The 24,290-nt window shown below is 49.2% G+C and overlaps 1 protein-coding gene across 1 annotated transcript in view; it reads right to left on the reverse strand.

Annotated features, from left to right (window-relative positions):
* Positions 1-13,600: 13,600 nt before the first annotated feature.
* The window catches only part of PAX7 (paired box 7), a 107,866-nt gene continuing 97,176 nt past the window's right edge, over positions 13,601-24,290 (reverse strand). Inside the window, exons 8-9 of the mRNA XM_064470290.1 lie at positions 22,604-22,850; positions 13,601-18,592 (exon numbers count right to left, since the gene is read on the reverse strand). Coding sequence (XP_064326360.1) covers positions 18,477-18,592; positions 22,604-22,850 — 363 coding nt within the window. The 3' untranslated portion in view covers positions 13,601-18,476. The remainder of the gene's footprint in view (positions 18,593-22,603; positions 22,851-24,290) is intronic.

Raw genomic sequence — 24,290 nt, forward strand, 5'->3', positions numbered from 1 at the left:
GGTGCTGTGAAGGCCAGTAGGCTGAGCTCGGCTTGCGAGAGGTGGTTTGGAGGTCTACGTTCCTCTTCATTGCATTTAATTGAATTTACACCGCAGCAGTGGCAGAGATGGAAGCAGCCACCGATGACCTGAAGCCCATCCCCTTCTCTTGTCAGAGGAGAAGCCTTTACACCAGGCACAGGGAGAGCGGATGGTTTTCCCAGAGGAGTCCTCAATGACAGAGACCACGCTTTGTCCCGCAGCCAGTGCTTCTCCCTGCGGACAAGGGAGAGACGTCAGGTTAGAAAAGGGAAATTGCCGGCTCGGGGAGACAGAACCAAAGGGTTGCGCTTGTGATTTGCAGAGAGCATCAGAGCAAATGTTGCTGTTCCTCTCACAGTTTTTTGGCCTCCCACGTGAAGCAGGCCCTTGGCCAGCACTAGCTCAGGTCGGCCACGGCTTTCCCCAGCTTGGTTGCCCACATTAGATAGCACCCAGTTACCTGTTTTGGATTGACCTCTCGGAGATGGAGGGACATGAAGAGAGGGCTTAGCTCCCATGAAGACACCATGAACTTCAGGCAAGTTTGCTCCTAATCATGAGACCTTGGGGTCCCATGTTCCCCTCTGTTACACCAAATTAATCTCAGGGTGACTCCAATAGCTGTTGCACATTAACCCCAAGGAAGGCAGAAATCAAGCAGCCCTGTCCCTGCCTATTTGGGTGCAGCTTGGTCTCTCCATCCCCAGCAGCATGTTTTCCCAGCCCTGGGCACCTGGCGTAGGGAGGATGGAGTAGGACGCGGTGGGAAAAATGACAGACAAAGCAGAACAGCACATCTGACGCCCTGTGAATTAATCAGAGAGCAGGGCCAGCATGCTGGGCAAACAAGACCTGGAATTGCGTCTCTAACCTTGATTAAATTAGAAAGCTCTCCAACTAATACAAACACCCCTCGGTAAACAAGGGAACGGGGGCTAATGAAGTGGATAAGAAGCAACTTGACAAGTGACGGGGCTGCTAAGGGAGAGGAGGGGAGGGAATAAGGCAGGGCCAGAGATTTATTAAGGAGAAAAGGGAGGAGGGAGGCACAGATAGCCAGAAATGGGGAGAAGAGAGGGATGAAGGGAAAAAAGGAAAGGCAATTTCCTCCCAAAACGTCATTCTAAAAAGCCAACACAAAAAGAAAGGATCTCTTTTCTGCTAAAAGAGATGTAAGCATTGGAGAATCAAAAGTCACCGGCACTAGTGCAGCCCCTTTCCACCGTACAGGTGCCCATCCAAAGGCGTAGGAAAGCCTCGAGGCTGCGATTCAGCTGCACTCCAAACCAGCACGACTCTGCCTGCTCCCCTACAGCCAGCTCTAGACCTGTTGTAGTTTTAGAGGGGTCAAAACTGGTGCCGACAGGCTGCGCGTGACTGAGAGGTTAGTTAGAATGTAGTATCTGTAATTTTGCAAACAGGCAGGTGGCTTTGCTCGCCTGGCAATGCCAGGCTCCCTCCCTGGGCACAGCCCATCAATGGTTTCATGTGCTGCTTCTCCCCGCCACCCTGTCCCTTACGCGTAGACCCTCCGAACTCCCTCATAAGCAGTATGTCTCATTTAATTAGGATGAATATTATGGGAACAGCTCTGGGGTAAACGAGGAGTGACCTGACTGAAGGCACTGGAGATGCATCAGTGTCAAGAGATGCAAGAACAGAATGCACCGAGACCCCTCTTCCATTTTAGGAGCATTTACACTCCGCACCCAGACATAAGGAAAAATATAAACATTGCTGAGACCCTCGTCCCTCCCCACACTCCCCGGCATCCAGGGCAAACCTTATCTGAAGAAGTACCACCCAGCTACGATGCAACCTTGTAGAAAGCCCCTGAGAAACTGCCTGAGTACATCTGGGAGTGAGAAAAGGAGCAGCCGGACCAGGGAAAGAAGAGGCGCAACGGTCTGGAATTAGCTTGGGGTAAGTTACCCCACGTCACCAGGGACAGAGCACAGCCCACGCTGAGCAGGTGTCCCATAAGCTGCCTTCCTTGCCCAGAGGCTGGGAAAGGGATTTGGGGGAAGATAAGTTAAAGTAGTTTCTTTCCTAACACCTTGTCTACCATCAGAAGAGCTGGTGCAGAGGGGCGATGTCCACGGAGGGCTCTGAAATAATGCCGAACTGTATCCGCTCACATTTATCCCTGTCTCCCATCCCTTCTCGCTCACGCACCCTCCACCTTTTCCTGCGGGCTACTTAAAAAGAGTTAAGCGTTGCTTTTTTCATTCTTTTTCTTCTTTCTTTCTTCAGTGCGTGGCAAACCAGGAGGCAGAGCAAGTTGATTCCCACCACTCCCCACCTCTGCTATGCCAGCGAATTTCCAATTTTCAGCTAATATCAAGGTCGTGACAGAAAGCGCAGAGGCCCTGGTAGGACATAATGGCAGAAGAATTGTAAATGTTGCTTTTAGTGAATGCAGAATGAGGAAGGGCCAAGGAGGGGAAATTTTCCATTCAGCGCCGGCCTCTGAAAAGCGAATACATTTTCTCCTCCAGTGTGTCGCATTAGATTTCCAGAGGTGCTCGGCACCAGGTACATGTCATTAGTAACAGTTTGCGTGGTAATGAATCCTTTTATTTCTCTTCCACACAGCTCATGAATACATAAAGAGGCTGGTTTTAGTCGCATCTGGTTCAGCTGCAGGAGCCTCACATAACTTAATTTCGCATCCTCTTCAGTAGGGTAGCAAACCCAGCTGGAGCCAGCCTTAAAGGCACAGGGAGGTTTTCAAAAAAACTAAGTAAAATCTAGGCTCAGAGGTGAGGATTTGCTTGGAGATGCTTTGGAGCTTGCTCCATTCCCTGGTGGTCTTCCTAGAGATGGGGCGTCCTTTGTTTCAACGCAGAGGAAGGGATGTGCTTGAGTTCAGCCAGAAGTTTGCCTCTTTGGGGCAACGGTGGGTGCATACTTCTGTAACATGTAAAGGATGGAGCTAGCCTGTGTGTCTCATGCTTTGGTTAAAAGGAATTCTCCCTTCCTCACCCTGGGAGGATGGAGCCGATGCCTGGGATTGCAGGTAGCTGGGTCTTTCCTGAAATTAGGAACTTGTAGCCATGAATTCCGGCTGCGTTAACACCCTTGTTCTGCAGGCGAGGAACTGCTGCCAGCTCTCCCCCAGCGTAATTGCTGTGCTTCCCCTTCTGAAGTTTTATCTTTCTTAATTACAATTAATTGCTTTGCAATTTTAATAATAATAATAGTAAAACTCTCATGGTTTTGGGTCTCTGCAACAACCCTTCAGGGCCACGGCTGCAAAGCCCTGCTGCAGGAGCTGTCGAGCAGTGACAGCAAGAGGTGGCTGCGAGGGAAGAAGGATTCCCCAGCCAAGTGAAGGCTCCTGTTCAGCGCGGCTGGAGAACAAATTAAGCCAAAACCTCCTCGAGCACCCAGCAAAGCCAGCCGAGGCCAGACCTGCACGATGTCTACTCGCAGAGAGCCCCGCTGACCTCCCTCCTGCCACGGCTAGATGACAAGTGGAGCTCAAGAGCATTCCTTCAAAGCTGTTTCTCTAACAAGGTACCAGCTGCTGTGTGGGTACACTCCTAGGTAGAAATAAGGTGCTGGGAAAATATTAGATGTTCAGGTGTCCAGTGGACCTACAACAGCAGTGAGCTGAAGCCACCAGTGAGCTTAAGCCATCCAGTTAAGTTGAGGGTTTGAGAAGACATTGGCTCTAGACAGCATTAGACCGTTGCCAGGCTAGGCATGGTTCTGCAGAACAAACCACTAGTAACCAGGGGCTTCACCTGAAAAATGAACTGAAACCCGTCATTTCCTGGTGTCGTCAGACCTCGCGGGGTCAGCAGGGCCAGGCTGGACCCCTTCCAGCAGTGGCAATGCTCTTGCAAGGTTTGGGAATTTGCATTTAAGTTGAGCACTGAGCTCTGCAGAGGTGTCACCTTTCCACGACAAGGTAGGGCTGAGGCGTAGGTTGGGTGTGGGAAAAGCTGGCTGGGTGATGGCAGCTTTGGGGACTGGTAATGAATAACTGCTCTCTTCCAACATCTGGAGCTGGATGGGGACCTGCTTGCCTGCATCCTGATCACAAGGTGCATGCTGGCTCCCCAGGACCAGCTGCACCTCTAGAGACACACGTTGGCTTTACTTGGGTTAAAAGGCAAGTGAAAAGACATATGTGAAGTATTCTTCTTCATATAGATTTGAACCTATAGCCTGGGACTGGAGAGACCCATTTCTCTGCAGCTTTCATTAAAAGAACAAATTCCTGGTGAAATAAACACACAGGACTGTGCAAAGGGGATAAAAGAGCAAACCCAAGCCCTAAGCCAGCCCGCGCGAGGGCTGCGCTTGTGCACGCGGAAGCAGAGCTATCAAGGGGGACTCTCTGGTTTGTGTGCTGGAGCTTTTCCTAGAGATCATTTCCTAATTCCTGCTAAGAGCAGGAAGGGCGTGCCCAGCCCCGTGTGGCCCATCCTCATCCCAGCATCCTGCTTTCTTTTACTTCCCCTGCCAGACCCCTCCTGTCCTCTCCTCCTTTAGGAGATGGGGAGGAAAGAAGAAAAAGCAAGATGTCTCTTGAACTCATTTATGGTTTTGTTTTTTAATTTATGGTCACACTCCCTCTGTGCTGCCCTGCAGCACCTCTGCAGACACTGGGCTTGGCAAAACCAGACCAGGCTCTTTGGGATGCCTCTAAATCATAAGACAGTTGGGGTTGGAAGGGTTTGGGTTGGAAGGGACCTTTAGAGGTCATCTAGCCCAGCCCCCTGCAGTGAAGGATCTTTAACTAGATCAGGTTGCTCAGAGCCCCGTCCAAGCTGACCTTGAAATCCAGAGCATCTTCTCCAAAGTCAGAGTATTCAATGTTTTGTTTTCACCTGGACAGTTAATAAGAGATCAGAACCCACCTCTTCTTCATATTTCAGATGACAGTGGAAGGTGATCTTGTGGCTGGTGTGCAGTGGAGATCACCAGAGCTGGTGGGTGGTTGGGGCTGAGCTGAGGCCGTACAAACTCAGTTCGGCTGTGACCCCAGCCTGAACCTCAGTCCCAGCAGGACAGCAAAGCTGGTCCTCCCCCAGCCCCGAGGAGCTATTGCAAATGATGCCCTCAGCACACGACGTTTTGTTGCTGGAGTGTAAAACAAGCAGGTCCAACTTCTGTTAAAATGCTTTTCCTTGCCAAGTTATTAATAATTCCTCAGATTAAATTATTGATGACATTAAAAAGAAAAATACATGGCATTTTTTCTGCTTATGTATTTTTCTCAACTAAAATAAATTTTTGCTGTTAAATATAAAGACTTGTTAGATATTTCTAGATTAAAATGGGAACATTTAAAAGACCATGCTAATAAAAAATGAAAACATATTTAATAGGGGGGAAATAATTTCCTGGTCAGCCCTAATATCCTCTGCCACAGGTAGCTGCATTTAGAGACTTCAACTAAACAAGCCTCAGCTCTTACATATTCATGAGCACCCAAAACACTGAACACCATAATTGCCTCATGGACAATTTACAAGACTTCTGAAATTTGGCTAAATATTCGCTTAGATGACTAACGAGCCGCACAGCCTCAGACCGCCCAAGCCCCCGTGGTGTGACGTGAGCAGCCGCGGGGGATGCTCACCTCAGCCGTCTGCAATTTTGGGTTTGTTTGTTTTGCCACAAGCTTATCTGAATTTTGATTGATAGGAGATTATTTTCCACCCCCTTCCTGACATGCTGAACAGAGACCACAGAGCGTGAATTTTTCTGGAAGAAACCCATACTGCCGGCACTCATGGTTTTGGGGATAAAGTCTCAGAAACACAAATCAAGGTCAACAAACTTGAAGCAACGAAGGCTGGAAATATCACAGTGAGCTCCCCATAGACACGCTGCAGGCAGAGACACAGCTCTGGAGAGGGAGGGATGGGAATCACAGAGAAAAGTTATTCCATTGCACCCAAACCGATGATTACGTGCTGCAGAGGTGTTGGGTGAGAAGCCTGCCTGTCCCGGAGCTTGGCTTCTTGGAGATCGGTGGGACTTACCAGGGGAGGACCGAGGAAGCAGGACAACCTCGGTGCACGAGGTTTCTCAGGAATGCTCTCCACAACACCACCACACCCGAGAAGCCACAAACATTTTAGCCCACCACAAGGCCAATAGTCAGCATTATCCCACCTCACACCAAGTCTCCATGCAAACTTTTAAACTGAGGCAGGTTTTACATTCAGGCCACACAACAAAGCAAACAGGACACCTCCCAGCCCGCCCGCCCCCCAGCTTTCTACCCCGATATCACCAATACCTCAGAAAAAACATGCATCTCCATCAATGGGGTGCTGCTGCAAAGGCTGTACCAGCTAATTTCAGGGCACCTTAGATAAGTGCTGCAAACCTGATGATGGTTCTTCTAGCACAAGACCAGCTTTTTTCACTCCTCCTCAGCTAACAAAGAGCGGTGCCAAAGCTTTGGGCTTAATGGCAATGACTTTCACCTGTGCAATACAGGTGTTTCCATCAGCAGGCTGCAAAGGCATTTCTAAAGGACTCTGCTTCCCTTCTCAGCTGCAGAACGTGCATAAATGTATTTTACATTTACTGTCTAAAGACATGCTGTTGCATTCTAGGTAACAATTTAACCACCCATCTGGTAAAATATTCCTATGACCCATTTTATAGAGGAATTTAAAAAGGACCGGGCTGATACAGATCTCCCAAAGCACCGGAAAACATCACTAATTTTCAGGCATGGTTTGTTCTCCCGATCCACTAATGGCCTTTAATTTAAGTGTATACTCTAATATACTCCTAAAGAGGAGCGGGGGTTAGGCGGGAGGACGAAGGGACAGCGCTTGAGACCAGTTACAGCCCGACACCCACCCCACACGCCACACGGAGCTGTCGAGGAGTGGTGCTACAAGCCCCAAGCAGTCATCATCGCCAGAAATCAGGACGGTTTGGTGAAATTTCGATGGAGACACCCTACCTCTAACTACTTCAGCATGAAATTTTACCCAAAATATTTGTCCTAGTGTTTCAGAGCCGGGCGCCCCGCTCCTGTTCTGGTTCCCGCAGTGGGTTTTCTTGAATAGTGTGTGCGTGTGTGAGAAATCACGGCATCGCCTCGGCACAAAAAGCGTTCAGCCTGGGTAAACCTGGGCGAGGGAAAGCAGCTGGGGAGCAGAGTATTTGGCATCGCTCCCTTGCAAAGGCTCCTTGCAACCAGGCAGGCGTCGGGGCCGCTCTCGCCCACCCTTCTCTCCCCACCAAAGTCCACCTACTCCTGCAAACTTCCCCGTTTGCATTTCTTTTCTTCTCCCTCCCCCTCCACGGGCAAGCGCGCGGGTCACAATTTCTCTGACTCGCCTTGTATCTCCAGCTATAAAAAGGAAACATAATGGAAAAATAATTTAAAAATAAAAGAGAGGAATAAAAAACATCATTTTAAGGGAGAAAGGGGAGGGGGGCCAGGAGATCTGCAGAGCTAGTAGATAACCAGCAGATGTGATTTTTGCAGATAAGCGTAGTAATTTAGATAAATCTGGAGGCTTTAGAGCCTTTCGCTTGCGTTCCTTTTCTTTCTGTCTGATTTTTTTTTCAATTTTATCTCGCAAGTCAAGAGGAGGGGGAGAGAGAAGGAGGGAGGGGGGGGGAAGCTTAATCTTTGGGTAGTTTTTCTTTTCTTTTTAATGTGTTTTTCCCCAGAAGGTGGGATAATGCGAGCCACGCTCCCCCCCGCGCACATACACACACACACACGCACATGCACACAGAAGCTGGGGCTATGTTTTTTAAAAGCGGCGGACAAAAATCAAAATATTTGAAAATGTATTTCATGGTAATTATGTCATATTTCATGGACTGATGCCACTACTGAAAGAGAGCCTGAATGCCTTAATTTGTATAGAAATTGTAATCATTTGTTCATTTCAAGGTGAAAATTGCATTTTTTAATTTAAATTGTATCCTGCGTGATAGTCTATTATCTAGTAAAATTGTCTCCATGTCTGAATGCCTTATATGCAGCTGCAATGCTTGTTACAAATCCAGTTATATTCATAAAAGCTTTGTCGACGTCTCGGGAAATGTGAACAGTTTCTAGTGGGTTTCTTCTCTCTCTTTTTTTCTATTTCCCCCTCTTCCCTCCCATTCTCGTCCTCCCTCCCCTTTCCCCTTAGTCTTTTTTTTTCCCCAGTTGAAATAAACCCATATCTACTATTAATAATAATTAGCCTGGGTATATACAAAAGACAATTCTGTGTGGAATAGGGCAAGGGACGTGCAGAAAGCCTTCAGGATTCCCGCTTATTTATTTATTTCGAAGTGAGCCACCTCAGGGTTGCATATTGCTGGGGAATAAGGGACGGGAGAAGAGAAAGGACAAGATAAAGGAAGGCAATAAGACAAGGGGTGAGGTTTTGTGAGGCAGCTCCTGTAAATAAGACTCAGCCCCAAAGGACGGCAGGGGCAGGCAGGGGCAGAGGGAGACTCGCACTGACCTAAGGGAGAGGTTTAAGTCGCTTTGGTGTTTCGGAGAGTTGGGCCCATGGTGGAAGGGAGGTAGAAGGTCACTTTGTTTCCAGCCCCTGGTTTTGAGAAAGCCCTAATATTTTATATTGTGACACATCCTATCCTACAGTGAATTGCAGCCTTGTCTCTCCTGGTGTCTGGTTTGATCCCCAGCGTGATTTAGGGATGCCCAGAGGCTGCTGGAGGGGAAATAGAGCCTGAGAAGTTAACCGTGGTGTCCAAGATCCCCTGAAGCACTGGTAAAATGCCAGATCTCCTAATCTCCTGTCTTCTGCAATGCTCACTGCATATTTGAGCTTCCTGGCTGTTTTGCAAGAGGGAGCTCCGACAGAGGGAATCGCAGCCACCCTTCTGGGTACCCTCAGCTGGGCTCTGCTGCACCCACGCAGCCCTCCACGGAGAGCAATCCTCCCCTACTCCGACTGTTCCTGGGAAGGCGGAGATGGATGCACCTGCATCTCAGCCTCCTCGCCTTCCACCCCTGCTTCAGCCGACGAGCCAAGGACACTCCACCTCCCAGCACGCAGCTAGTCTAGGAAATTCTAGGAAATCTATTTTAAAAAGTTGTCTTGGAGTAGAAACACTGCAAATACTGGCCCAAGGAAGCACAGCATTAGGGGATGGACTGACAGGAATGTTACAGGAATGCAGGATGAGCTCGCTGGCTAGTGTAAATCAGCAAAACCAGTTAAAATTCTGGGCTGGTTTGTGCCAGGTGAGAATGTGGCCTGCCCGGGACAGGATATTAATTATATTAATCCTTAAAAAAGAAAGAAATCGGCCTCACAAGGAAATCCTTTTTGAGTCATTTAATTCCCTTTCATACACCTCTCCCTGCTCAGAATACCCTGATTTTATGCAGGTCCACAGCCCATTATAATAAACTTCTCTACACCTATTCTGAAAAGAAATTGCTCATGAAATGCTGCAAAGCTAAAGGCTGCTGAGCCAAATTTGACGGCACAGTCGCTGTCTGACAGTAGCTGTAACCACTGAGATGAGCAACAGCGGCTCTAAACACAGGCCGTGAGATGGGTCTGACCTCTGAGCCAGGCAGCCATCCCCCGAGGATTAGGACTTGGAAAGGAGGGTACCAAAACGCTGTTAGCACGGCGGCTCGTGCAGGGGTGCACTCGGTCAGGCGTGCTTTGCGTGCACACGGGTGCCTTAGGACGTCTGCAGTCACGCCTTTTGCAGCTTCGTTCGTAATCTCCCCAGTTCATCAAAGAGATTTAGCAGACGGAAACAGCCTAAATACCTGTAGCTAAAATCCAAGGTGGACGCTGCGTCCAAGGGGACAGTGTAGAGCAGGAGGCACTGCTCGCGAAAAGTGATGGAGCTGAAAGAAGCATGGAGGAATGGTCCTCCCAAAAAAGAGGTGTCAGCGTGCTCAGCCCCCCCTCTGCCCTCCTATCCAACAGGTTGCACCTGCTCTACACGAGGCATCTGAGTTACTGTCACTGGGGACTTACGGCGGTGTTTGAGCCAGACGGGAAAGGCCGATATTCTCAGTGGTTCGAGTCCCTGCTGTAAGTAGGATGTGCAGGATGAGTGCTCTGCACTTCCCCGAAACTCGGGCCGCTGATGCCATTTGGAGCTGAGCAAAAGTCACAAGCAAGTTCTAAAAGTCTTGGGGAGTGGCTTTACAGAGGGGCTGGTGTTTGGAGAGTGAGACAGAGCAAGGGATGGGCACATCTTCTGAGTTTCCCTCGGGACTTTCCTAAATTAAGCACACTTTCACCTGCACACTTTCATGGTCCCTGGATTGTACATTCAGAACATATTTTCAGCATAAATGTAAAAAAAAATACTAGACAAAATACTAAAACCCTCCAAAACCTCTCATAGCATTCACACCTTGCAGGGCTAGGCTTTCTGCCTCCCTTTTTTTCTGATATCTATCACACCCCGGTCATGATTTGGGGACTGGTCAGCTGAAGCACAAACGAAATTCAGGCACTTAAACCGGCGTGGTCCTGCAACAGCCGCTCAACCTTCACCCGTCTGTAAAACAGCTTTTGAAACCATTAAGTTACAGCAATGCTGGAAAAGGTAGCGAGAAGGAAAAGTGGGAAGGTTAAAGCTGGGGTAAACAACTTTTCCCAAATCATTTTGTTTTTATAATGAAGATCTCTCCCAAGTTATTTTAATTGTTCAGTTTTTAATAAAGAGAGGGGAAGAAAATTTTCAGTTTGTTTTGTTTTAGCAAAAAAAAAAAAGGTTTTTAAATCCCCGGTTAGAAATGCAAAAATGTTTTGTTTCTCTTCCAGATGGTTCTCTCTTCTTGCACACCTTTTAGAATGAAAAAGAAACAGAAAAGTGGAAACAACCTCAGTATTTAAAATATTTTTATCTATTCCTCATATTACCTCTGAGAAAAAAATATTTGTGAGAAAGTCCAGGAAAATAATGTAAATACACACAAAATTTTTTTGAGTAATTCAAAAGAAAAGTGCTAGTTACGCTGCCAAGAGCTTCTGCCCTCCAAAACTAAATAGCACTGAGATATATAGAGATATAGAGATATATATGTGTGCTCTGTGTCTCTGCTCGCTTGGAGTCGCAGTGTCCTGTGCTTTCCCCAGCTGCTAACGCTGACTGCACGGCTCCAGGGGGACGTGCGGCTGCGGGGGTGAGGGGAGCCTGCGGTAAGCGCGTGGGCGACGGCCCAGGCCCAGAGGGCTGCCGAGGGGTTTGCTGGAAGCCGGAGGGACGACATGTGAAACCCAAATAAAACAACAAAACCCGAACTGGAAAGCAGAGCTGGAAAGGCGCAGAGTTAGGCGGCGCAGGGCGCACGACCAGCCCCTCTCACGCGAAGCGCAGGCAGCCGTACCCAGCACGGAGGGCCAAGCCCAACAGCACGGGACCGCGACGGGCGCGGCGCGGGGTCTGGGGTCAGCACCCTCTCCCCAGGCTGCAGGATGCAACGCCTTTGCAAAAGTTGGCAGCTGGTGTCAAATTGACTTGATTTTGATTTATCACTGGCTTATCGGCAGATTAAAGTTGACGACAGCTTAGAGCCATAATTGACCGGTGATACTTGTAGCGGGAGCTGTATCGGCCTGAGCAGCTCCCTTGTGGGCCAGCTTGCGCCCTTGATGTCTTTCAGAGGGCAACGGATCGACTCTAGCAAGGCCTGGGAAATATCCTGCGCTCCTCAGATAAGGTTTGAGTCACTAGGAGAGAGGACGAGGAGCTCAGGGAACAGTTGAGGGCAGTGTTGAAACGCTTGCGACGGCAGGGCTGGCGGCAACAGAGCCTGAACGTGACCATTGCTGGAGCAAAGTCATTTCTGGGAGGGCTGCCAAGGAAGCACAAAGCTGTTACTTTTCAGCAGCAGGCCAGCACAGATTTAAAAACAGGGACGTGGCTAGAAATAATGTTGTCTTGTTTTAGGGCTCCTGGAAAATGACGGTCCCTTCCTCTACAAACCCCTCCACATGCGAATGCACAGGGTGGCTGGCTTGGCCATGGCCGAAACATGCTGGCTGCGGGGTAAAAAGCAAGTGCTGCCAGTAAGTGCAGATCTAAGGTGGGAAGCAGGGTTTTGGTGTGGGTAAAATTTGCTGACGCCAAATATAATTCCCCTAGGATGCAGCTAGGAAGCTGGTGCTAGCGCTCCTGCTCTAGCTGAGGTTGGTTATGGTTTTTACACAAAGGCAAGCCTCTCCCTTTCACAGTTATCACAAAAAAGGAGGTTTCTGACATCACGGTGCCCTTAGCATCATGCAAGAGCAGTCATTTCCAGCCTTTTCCCCATTTGCAGACCAGTAGTATTTCCAGGGGTCCCCTTCGAGGACCTCAGAGCCCACAAAAGCTTCAGCCTGTGCAGCCCCTGCATGCCCAGAGCTGCCCCAGCCCTGGGCTAGGCACCCCGCAGCCCCCCGGCCCACTGCCCTGCTGCAAACCCATCTGCTGGGGTGGCCAGCCCTTGGCTTGCGTGTACCCCGTTTTCCCATTTTCCTCCCGAAAGTGAATTATCCAGGCAGTGGGAGCAGCGTGGAGCGGAGTCGCACCCACGTTTTACCTGCGCTGGGTCAGGCTCCATTGCCCAGGGTCTCTTTTTCTACAACAGGAGGAGGCTTCTCTGTCCCACTGAGGGAAGCTGATTTTCTTAGCAAAGAAGCTTTCCCTCACCCTGAAGGAAAGGAGAGCTGTGGCCAGGGTTTCAGCATCCCACCCAACCTGAAGGTAGCTTTGCCGGGCACTAAGAACAGCGTCAGAGTCCCGCTGTGCCCAGACGACACTGCACAACTTCCAGCGAAGGTCTCTGCCTAAACCCAGGGCTCTGGGCACTGGCTCAGTATTTCGTCAAAGCCATAGTACCAAGGGGGGCAGGACAATGTTAAGAAAAGATGTCAGCGAGTGCTTGATGAGGGACTAACTCTGAAGCTAGCCACGACCAGCGGCGTGCGTGTGAGGCGAGGAACGCCTGTGCTAGCAGAGTTTGCAAGTGCTAAAGCCCTTGTTCCTCCGCTGGTCTTTCTCGTGCCGGCAGGAGAGTCCAGGCTTGCAGATTGCTGCCTCTTTTGCTCACGAAAGGTAAGCACATGGGCAGCATCTCCTCCCACAGTTGCTGTGTGTTATCTAACGGTGATCTCGGCTAGGTTTGGGAAGCCAGTTAGCTCCTGTGGACTGATCCCTCTGGTGAGAGGCAACCAGAAAAAAAACCCCAGCGACTGATTAGGCTAGTTTCTGCGTGCGGATATTCGTCCGGCACGAGTTGGATGAAGATCAACTTATTTTATGGAGAGCCAAAACGTCTTCAGATGGGAACGGCTTTTTGAATTCAGTGCTTTGTTTAAAGGCAAAATGCTTTATTACCGATTGCCGAAGCCCCGAGCCATGTATTCCTTCGTAGACTTTCAAAATATTTTTCCGCTTCTTGATGCTGCGCTTTGGCCTTTAACGAAAGCCAGGTGCCTGCAGAGCTCGGAGTGAGCACGGCGGCGCGGTCCCGCCCTGGCCCGCGCAGCCTGCCTTCCTCTGCCCGGGCAATAGCTTGCTGAAAATGAATGCATAAAGAAACGGTTGTATTTAGAACAGGCCAGGTAATTGTTCTTCCCTTGTGAAAAGTCACAGTGAGATTAAATGTTTTATTTATTTACGTAGCTTTTCCGCGTTTTCGTTAGCGAATGAAGCCCACGGTTTTGCTTTTTAGCAAAAACATCTGCAGTTCGTATGTGTGTGTGACTATTTTCGATTTACCAGCTTTCCCCCTTGTGCCTGGCACGCTGCAGAGCGAGTTAAGCAAACAAGCCACCCAAAGACACTTTTAATCCTTTTTTTTTTTTTTTTAATGTATAACAGTTATGCCTGAGTTACAGAGAGACACCTACAGGCAGCAGGTAGTTAAAGCAAATACCAGTTTCTCTTTCTACTATACTACTCCATATAGCTGAATAAATTATGGTGCGATTATATATATACACACGCACGCACGCAGGCACACAGGCGCACGCACACATACTCACACGCAGGCATACACATGGAGCAAGATGGCTATGAGTCAAACACAGAAGCAACATATCCGCAGTTACTAGGAATAAGGAATGTCCTATAGTGCTATGTAGATATTCCCCAGGTGGGTATATGGAGGTGTTAGGGATGACGGGTTAGAAGCATTAAATACACAAAGTCTCTGAGCGACAGGAGCCAATCTGCTGAGTTACTGGACACAGTGAGGAAATGTCCATTTGCGGTCTCAGGACGGCGCTGAGAGGTGACGGCAGGGGCGCGGGGGGGGGGGGCGTGGGGAGGTAAAAGAAATCCACTCGGCGTTTTGCCTTTCCCCTGGGATGTCAGTTCTCGCCTGCAGGCATGGAAGAAACGTTGACCTGAGAGAACGTCTCCGGGGGGTGTCCCTTCGCTTGGTGCTGTGTTTGGATGAGGTGCAGAACGCTTTTTGGATTCCCAGGCACGCTCAGAGTCACCGGTAGTTGAGTATCTGCTCAGTCCCTGTTTGGTCTGGCTCGAGCGACTGCGACCCCACGTTCTCCAGGGTCCCGCTGGCCAACACTTGTCTGCTGCCGATTGCTACTCTTCCATGCTCGGTCTTGTTTCACCTTCAAGGCACCTCCCCCTGTCCTGTCCCCCCTCCCCGGCCCACCCCATCCCCTGAGTTTGTCTCTTTTCAGCAGAACTGAGGCTGGCAATCCATAAAACAAAACAAAACAAAACAAAATACTTGGACTTTCATACATGAACGTACCTTAAAACAAAACAAAGAAACAAAAAAAAAAAATTCCCCAAATCAAACCCATCCCACCCCAAAGATTCTGGAATGTATTTTGAAAACACACGATAGGCAAATTTCTACAGTTCATCCCCCCTCCCCGCCCACCCCCCCTTTGTTTTTTAACTAGCACGGCACTCACTGTGTTTTTAGTATAAAAAAATGTCAACTTTCTATAAACATACAGCACATGACCAAATTTCCAACTAATGTACAAAGTGCGACCACGAGGGAAAGGTCAGAGAACAGCTATTTGCGCTAGCACGGGGCGTTTGTCATATTCCTCTAAGAACTCTATTTACAGCAGTGCCCGGGTGTTCACGGACTTTCTGGTGAAGGTAATTGGCAAATAGGTTTCTACAGTGCTCCCTCTTTTTCTGTACTTTTTACTTTCGGGGTCCTGCACTCAGCTGAAGTCCTCCTTGCCAACACACTCGCAGCGAGGACCGGCTGTCGGCTGTTGACGGGTGCTCGGGAGACGTGTACGCACGCACGCACGGGAGAAGAGACAACGGCAGGGAGAAGAGAGCTGACAGGTCTTTGTGAGCAGGAGCAGCGGACAAGCGATTCTCATGGCAAACTGAAACTTTCCTTCTAGTTTAGCAGGCAGCTAGGAATGCATTTGGTCAGACATTTGGGTATGAAGAACAAGGGATTGCAACTGTTGGGGGCAGATACGGGGCCAACAATCACCACCTACAAACTCCCCCTTCCAGTGGCAAGGAGGCTGTAGAGTTGAAGGTGCTCCCAGGTGGGGTGATTATCAGCATTTGGCCTCTTAAATCCTATGAAATGTGGCACACAAGAAAACCGTGTGCTCTGTTGTTTTGGCAGAATGATAGAGACAGAGAAGCAAATTCAAAACAGGCGCTTCAGTCATTAATCCCCACGCCGGTGCCTGTCACAGAGACACCCTTGCTCTCACCCTCGGTCCCCCAGTTCAGGCGTGGCTGAAGGTTACTGTTGTTGGGAATGACATTTAAGCCAGGACTGGAATTCAAAAGGGATTCCTTCCTTAGATCAGCTCTAAAGCATAAACAGCACAAACCAGCATCTTTTGTTGCTTTCCAAGATCTCAAACTGGTGCAGAGCAGGGAGAGCGCTTCAGATAATGCCCCTGGCCCAAGGCGTTTTGGCCATCCAGTCACCTCAAGGAAATCGGTGCCTCTGGCCTCACCTATTCGTCCGGCTATAGGTGCTACATATTGCCCTGAGAAAGGAAGCAAAGAATGCAAGCTTCGAGTGCTTCTAAAGCTTTGTGATCCAAGGAAGGTCTTTCACAACTAGAGGAAAGCTTTATGTGTGATATAGCTGGGCAAGCAGTGGCCGAGCTGGGACCTCTGGAGCACGAATGATCTGGATGGAGATGTCACCCCGCACAGAAACATGCATGAGAGTGTGTGAGAGGCAGAGTGGCCAAGCTGGTGTAATGATGTGCTTTTAGGAATGTAGAGCAGGGTCTGCCACAGCTGTAAAGCAAAGCTGATGGAAGCCGTATGTGGCTCTGATAGGATGCTGAGCAATGTAAGAAGCACAGCTCTGCCTTGGTCAGAACAGGTGCTTGTCCATATGGCTCAAGAGAAAAAGTGGTTTCGTGGTTCATGATGTTGGGGCAAGGCAGGGGATAGTTCCCTGGAAAAATGTTTTTTAAGCGGCAAAACCAATATCAGATTATTTGAGAAGAATGGAAGAAGGAGCAGCAACAGAAGAGAGCACAAGGGAAGTATCTCCTTTAACAACCTAGGAGCATATGCCAGACCAGAACTCATCCGACCCCATGGTCCCCTGTTATCGCCAGTGGACAATAGCAGACATTGGTTATCCTAAAGCAGACATATAAAATAGTAAGTGTATTATAAATCCTAACAGTCTGTAGGTGGTTTTAAGTATTGCCTCTTGCCATTGGACTTTACACATCAGCTACTGGCTGGCACGGATTCTGTGCCTCACGGCGGTTATCTCAGGGGCAGCTTTTCTTGCCCTCTCCAGGTCAAATTTCAGCGCATTCTTGAAGCGAGCCCTCTCAACACAGGAAGGTGACAGAGAAAAAGTCTATAATATTAGACATCTGCTTAAGAATCATCAAGGATCATCACCGCATGCAAAAGGGAAACTATTGAAAAACCCCATGTGGGTCACGACTTAGCAATAACCTCTTATTGTTGGCTGCTTTTGTCTGAGCAGTGTGATGAGCAGAACTGTGAGCCGATAAAAAGCGAGAGCACTGGCTGCTCCAGAAAAGTGGGGTGCTAAATCCAAGATCTGGCTTACAGAGAAAGAGGCTCCACCACCAAAATGAAAAGCTGAGGGAAGGGACTGAGAGATTGACTTGTAGAGAATAGTACATGAAATGAGAGGGGTGGGGGAAGAGCCAGGAGGATGGGCAGGAGCAAGCACTTCCCCTGGCAGCTAGAGGATAAAAAATGCCGTTGGCAAGGTAAATCTTTTCCTGCTATACAAATAGGTGCAATGCTGCAGCTGAGAGCACCTTTCCTTCCTAGCTGCTGTTAGAAAGACTCTTCAGGTCATCTCCCCTCCGACTCCACAGCCACACCCATCCCTCAGCGAGAGGCAGCTGCGGGAACGTGCCTTCAGAACAGGCACCGTTTTCTTTCAGGTGGCCCTTTACTCATAGAAGACCCTGGCTTTGCATACTGACCCCTCCAAGCAGGCAGCTAATGAACACCTCTGACTCTTCCCTCTCTTGTCTTTGCTCTCATGGCCAGCTTCTCTCCCACCGAATGAAAGAAGGACCACTGACAGTCCTCACCCTTCTCCACTGGATGGGCAAAAGCTCCAACATGGTCAGGTGTATCTGATGCCCTTCCTCTGTGCACGCAAGGCCAGCCTTCGCTGTCACATCTCCTGCTGCTATTTGATGCCCGTGTCTTTTCAGTGATAATCAGGTCTAAATTGGTCCCTAAGAGGAAACGTAAATGTTGCTTGTGCCTGTGCCCGTAATCTCCAGTCCTCGTGCAGCAATTTACATTTACACTTTCCAAAGGTCCCAGGCTGGACGGACTTACATCCTGCCCCTGCTTAGCAGCAATCTGGCCTGCTTTGGCCCTGCTTTGGGAAGCTATCAGTGGGAACGGAAGGGTAGAGGCGGGGGGGGAAATTTGCTGTCACTTTAATATATGTTTTTCTGGTTTTGTTTGTCTTTGTGTTTTGTTTTTTTTTTGTTAAACAAGTTCTTGTATTTGGTCCATAGGTCTTCTGTGGTCCCGAATTACATCACCCTTAATGATCGGCTTGGTTATTCGTTCCTATGCAACATTCACCAAATTTACAGCAATGGAAAGAAAAGGAAACAAAACGAAACATTTCTTTTTCTTTTTACAATGGAAAAAAGATCAATTTGGCTTTGACTATGCCAACTACCTAGATCAATGGAAAGTCCTTAAGTGTGGGCAAAATGCCATGGCCAGGTAGGTTAGAGGGAGGGCATGAACTCAGGGTTAATAAATGTACCCAACCCATTGTCTCTGGCCACAGGAGGAGTCAGGTCACAGAGGCCAGGCTCTCCTCTGAGAAGAGTGCTCTGGGAGGAGCTGGATACTTGGACAGCCCTCCCCCTCTTTCCCGTCTCCTTCACAGCTCAGGTTGGTGCGAGGTGGAAGGGAATTGGGAAGGAGTAGGGTCCGGGTACAGGTAGATCCCTGGAAGGCTGGTGGTGTTTTCTCCAGTGGTACCAAGTTGCTGGAGTGGGTTGTTGGCACAGTCGGACTCTTCAGTAAGCTTGGCCTGTCTCTACTGGTAGGAGGCCCAGTACGGCTGAATGTTCTCCCAGCTTCATCCTACGCTGTGTAGACAGACTCACGTTCTTGGCCAAGTAATCAACAGCAGCTGGAGAGGAGGGGGAAAAATAGGAGGGTGAGAAAACAGCACAATATTAGCATTTAGTGGAAATGAGGCTTTCGGCGTCAAAGGCCGTGTAACAAACAGACCCCGCAGACAGACCCTCTCTTACAAAGAGAGGCGCGGTGCAGTGGCTATCACAGTCACGAGGGTCCTGCTGCGCTCCTAGGAAAGAGAGCAAACAGGTGATGGTCCTGCCAGAAACACCTGACAGGACAGGTGTTGCTGGGCTTAGGCGCAGCTGCGCTGTGCAGAGTGCACTCTGCGTGTGTTGCTGCAGTTCCTTGAATATCTCGGGGCACCTACTGAAAAGAGCTAAAATTCTACTTCTACCACGGAAAATGGTGTTTCCAGTGGTGTTTGCCTGAAAGTGAGCCTGAGCAGAAAGCCAGGGGGATAAACCTTCCAGCCTCACCTCCCTGTATCATCTCATGGTGGCAAAGCCAACTCCTGCACTCAGTGATGCTGGTGTAAATGATTCCAGAGATGTCAGTGGAAGCTCACCAAGTCTGGACAGGGCTTGAATCTGACTCATCCTCTGCGTGCTGACTCATCTCTGCGAGCTCTGCTGCCTGCCTTCATCTGCCCTTCCTAAGGGAAACCACTTTGCTTATCTCCACCTGGGTGAGAAGCGCAGCCACAACTCCTGAGGCGATGCGGGAACCTGTATCCCAGCTCGCCTGACTGCCCCATGGTCTGAGGGGGAAGAGGACCGGGGCAGGATGGTGACATTGCTCATTAGCTGAGCTTCAGTCAAAGTCTCTCCCTTTCACTAGCTTTAATGTCTCAAATTAGATTAATAAGGAGCTGGCAGGAGATGTACAATCGGTGCCAATGAGTAAACAAATTTCAGCCATCAACGTCTTGTCAGACGCCTGCCCCAGAGGAGGTCCCTTCCAGACACAAATTCTTATTAGACTTGTCATATCTATTAGAATTCCTTTCACGCTTCTGCGTTCCATCACCGGCATCATTAACACAGCTCCGGCCTTTGGGAACCGCAAGGACCACATTAATCTGGCGTCTCTGCTCCTCACCGGCTGGGACAGCGCAGCCTGTGCAAGCGCTGGCGTGCTGGAAGCAAGCAGGCTCGGCACAGGGTGAGTTACCCGGGGCCGAAGCGAGGCCTGCTGGGGAGCACTGCTTCTGCAGGCGGCACAGGCTGAGAGGAGCGGAGTTAGGCAAGTGGCGCTGGCACGCTGGCTGGCACTCCTCGGGGACTGGGATCCTGGAGTAGCTTGACTCGGGCGCTGGGCTCTGTAATGCATTACGGAGTCTCTAGCTTCAAGGGGAGTGTACATAGGATTTGACCCCAAGCCATGGCTCTTGTCCAGACCTTATCAGCTTGGTCCCCTGGTATTTCAAGTAACCACATTAAATAATGTCTTTGAGAGGCTGTAGGGAAAGAGGAGATTCACTCCTCAGGCACGCTGTGTGTGTGTGGCTGTGCCTCTGTTCCTGTTGACACCGGCGCTTTGGGAGAATTCAGATGGGTGCTTGGGGAAGGAGGGAGGTGAGCGGTCGGAGCCAGTCATCCTGCTCTGGGCAGCACCCAGCAAAATGGAAATTTGGTAGCAATCCCATCCTTCTAAAAAAACCACACTAAACTCCCACCATTGCTTTTTGTGCCAGTGGGAAGAGCTCAGAGGCACCAAGGTATCCCACGCCCGAAGTCAAAGACATGGTTTGTTGCTTTAATACATCAGAAGCCAAAATAAAACCAGAAACTTGCCAAAAGTGCGCTGGCTGTTTATTTGCTATGAGAGAGAAAGTGTGTCTGGTTTTGTGTTTCTAAAACAGAGAACAAGGAGAGAAGTGGGGAGGGAGAAATTCTCTGCAGGCCAGGTCCAAAGCCTACCGAAGCTACAGAGCTCATCTCTACAAGCGCTGCTTATGCCCCCTGTTATACAGAGCCTGCCCCCACCATAACAACCCCCCATTTTTATTATATTGCAGTGTTCACTAAAAAGAGTTTCGATACTTTTTTGCCGCATCATAGAAGGAAGAAAGATAGTATCTGAACTGAACATCAGTAAATGATCTTGTGGAGGTCACCTCACACTGAGTGGCATTCAAACAGCATTTGAAAAGAAGCAGCAAAGAATTAAAAAGCAGGAGGGATTAGAAGTATCTGCTAAAAACAACATGCACGGAGAAGGACAAGAAAAAGTGTTGTTATACCAAGGTCAACTTCATGTAAGTGATTGCTCTAACAGGACTAATTACCAATGAAAACTCTTTCCTCACACAGAGATTATTATAAATGGGGGTCATTATAAGAAAGGTTTATAGTGAAGTGGACTTACATATTGCCTGTAAATACAAATACTGATACATATATGTGCACATATGGATAACTTGCTGCTTAATGTAGATCTCACCTTAGAAGAGCTACAGCTGGTTTGTGCTGCATCTGCCATGCAGCAGGGCACTGGCTTTGGCTGTAAGACATGCCATCACGCTGGGTGTGACTCCAGCTCCCAGCACTGGGAACCAGCGGCACTGTGGATGGTGTGTGATGGTTTCTCACCTACCTTCCTTGTCTCAGCAGCAAGAATGCCTTCGTGACAAGCTACCTGCATGTCTCTGGGCATGGCACACATCTGGACTAACTCTTTCGACCACGGAAAACCTGCTGCTGAGCACAGACCTGGTGGCAGCCTGGACTCTCATGACTATTAACAGGAAAATGTTCCTGTTCTGAACTGAGCCCAGTGGGCTCTAAACTGGACTTGTAAATTGAATGGGTGTCCAGCAGAAAAGAGAGAGCCGTGGGACAGAAATCAGGAAGGGGCGGCTAATAAAAGGACATAAATAGGGCTGCATGAGCAGTTTTTCATCCACACAAGGAGAGGCCCAAGCAAAAATTCCTGCAGCAAACCAAGACAAACCCTTCTTTCTCTTTCCTTCGCCTTTGCTGGTCTCTCTCTCTCAGAAAACGTAGCTCGTCCTCCTTATTTTATTTTTTACACACATGGGTGTGACTAACGTCTTGCCCAAGGGAATCTTTATTGGAAATACATGGTATTGGAATTTGTTTAAGATTTTTATCAATAGCACGTGTGTCCAGCCTCACATCCAGAAGCGAGGGGAAGGTCAAGGGGTCACAGATCAAACTCCCGAAAAACAAAAAAAGGAGGGGTCGGGGGAAGCTGCTATTGATCCCGTCTGCCGCCACAGCCGGTTCTCATTTAGCTGTAGAAGTTAAAGACATTAAAGGGCTGTGACGGAGAGGGGAATAAAAAGCCACAGCCAAATGGAAGGAAAGGTCACTGAGGACAAGCTATGGGCAAGCAGGAGCGCTCCCGGAGGAAGAGGATGCACCTTTAACCCTCCGCGGATCACTCTCTCACAACACCACACTTATTATTAGTTTAACACCGGCAGGTGAGCCCTTTGCCAGGCTCGCTGGTGTTTTTGTGACCCAACCATTCTGGAGGAGAAACAGACCCTCCCAGGGTCCCTCTGCCTTTCGGCTCTGAGCTTTTGGTTCAGGATTACAACTCCAGCCTCGCTTCAGCTTTCATAGAACCACAGCCCAGTTGACAGGCATTGGCTTAACATCTTTAGTAGCAAAATCTCTGGGCATGGACCCAGCCCTTACCTTCTGGAGGGCAGGGGGGGAAGCAACACATATAGTTCTGCATCACTAAGTGGTGGCATTAAAATCCCAGCTTTCCTTTGGCTGAGCAGGGTGAATGTGTTGTAGGGCTTTTGGAGAAGCAAGGCTTGGAAAGGGGGAAGGAAAGAGGTCTGGAAGTTGTCCTTCCTTTCTAATAGAAGTGTTTTACCTAAAATATTTTAATTGGGACTTTTGAATTGGACTGCAAGGCTGTGTGGAGCAATCTCCATCCATGTCTGCTGCGTAGATTCCTTTTTTCTCTCTTGGTGGACAGATTTCCATGGGAATCCCTTCCAATACAATATCCATACCTTCTTACATCCCCTCCCTCCCTCCTCCTGTTCCCTGTGCAGGGGGAATACAATCAGCACACTTACTTTGTCCGTACTGTCCATATTGGTAGCCAGCCACTGGGTCCACACTGTAACTGGTGGTGCTGTAGGTGGGAGGACAGTAGGACTGGGAAGTCGGGAGGCTGTCCACAGACTTGATGGAGTCGCTTCGCTGGCTGCAGCTGGCAGAGATGGAGTTGGTCGTGTCCAAGCCACCGTGAAGGGGAGAGATGGAGAAGTCAGCCTGGGGTTGCGGAGGAACCCCGCTGGGGTTGCTCAGGATGCTCATCACCTGGAGGAACACAGGAGACAGCAGGTCAATGTCTGGAGAAGAAAGGGTACACGTGCAGCTGCTTTCATGCACACCAGGGAGAAACAGTCTACCTATAGTGGTGGTCTATCAGTACAACATACAATATCAATATAGGTTTGGACAGGCTGGAGAATGAAAGCCTGCTTCCACCAAATAACAACAGACACACCCCACAGTTGGCTCCTCTGATTCTAAAGCTTTACTTGAAAGACCTTAATAGGGATAAGTGAGAAATTAATTCACAGCACGCTCCATCTTTGGCCTTTCTTTGCTGACCTGCCAACAATGTCAGTTGTGCTGCTCAGAATGAATGCTGGTGAAAGGAATAAACCTGGGACTAACCTGCCCAACACGCACTGCCATGCACTAGCACTCCCTCCCTTCCTACGCACAGCCCTCACAGAAGAGGAGACACATGAGAAAGCGAGGAAAAATGCATATTTTCAAAAAGGGACGCTGAAGACAACCCCTTTCTTTGGAAGTCTGAGTGGGGTTTGGTTTGCGAAGGTTCCTGACCAAACTGGACGCAAAGCCCTTTCTGGCTTTGATGCAGATTCAGCTTTGGGGACTGACATGTCAAAGTTCTCTTTACCCTCCAATGTTAAAGGATAACAAGTCCTGGTTCGGCTCATTTCAATGTAGTGCTTGATTTGAAAATGTAATTAAATTTGCACACAAGAGATCTTCTTGCTTTGAGACCTGAAACAGATGAACTTACGATCTTTTTTTTTCTTCTTTTGCAACAAAAATGCCAGATTTGTTCCTGTGGGTGAGTTTGGGGTAAGCTGCTGCCTACAGGCCTTCACACGAGGACCCTGATCCCGCTAGCGCTTTAATGCAATTGCCTTCTGCAATCAGCAAAATTACCCCCAGGCTGCCAAGTTAAAAGTGTAAAGAGTTTGCAGAAGCGGGGCCGTGGCGAGGGAAGGAAGGGAACTCCTGATGCCGCTTGGTTGATCTCCGCAGCCGCCGCAGGCGTGCCTTGCCGTATTTGTGCTGGGGAAGGGCGGGGGGAGAGGGGACAGCCAGTCACCTCGGGGGGCCAGGCCAGCGCTCAGATGCCGAGCGGCTGAAAATCTCCGAATTTAGCATAACCTTATTGACATCAATTAAAGTGGCAAATTGGAAATATTTGGAGCCTGGCAAGTGGTAAAATGAGTCCTTTATCCCCCACCAGCGGCCTGGTGAGCTATTGTGTGGAGGATACATTCTCTGGAAGGACACAAGAGGGGTTGTATAGAGCGGCGTCTCCCCTTCCTGCTCACCCCGACACCTTCCCCATCCCCTCCTCCCTCACCTTCCTGCTGGAGCGGGGGCTTAGGCTGAATGACCAGCTACGCGCTGGCCTTTGCTTTCTAAAGCTTCTCCTCCCCCCGGAAGGACTCAGGAGTCCTGCAAAGACGCTTTCTCTTTATGTGA

Source organism: Phalacrocorax carbo, chromosome 20 (assembly GCF_963921805.1).
Source record: "Phalacrocorax carbo chromosome 20, bPhaCar2.1, whole genome shotgun sequence".
Classification (NCBI taxonomy): domain Eukaryota; kingdom Metazoa; phylum Chordata; class Aves; order Suliformes; family Phalacrocoracidae; genus Phalacrocorax; species Phalacrocorax carbo.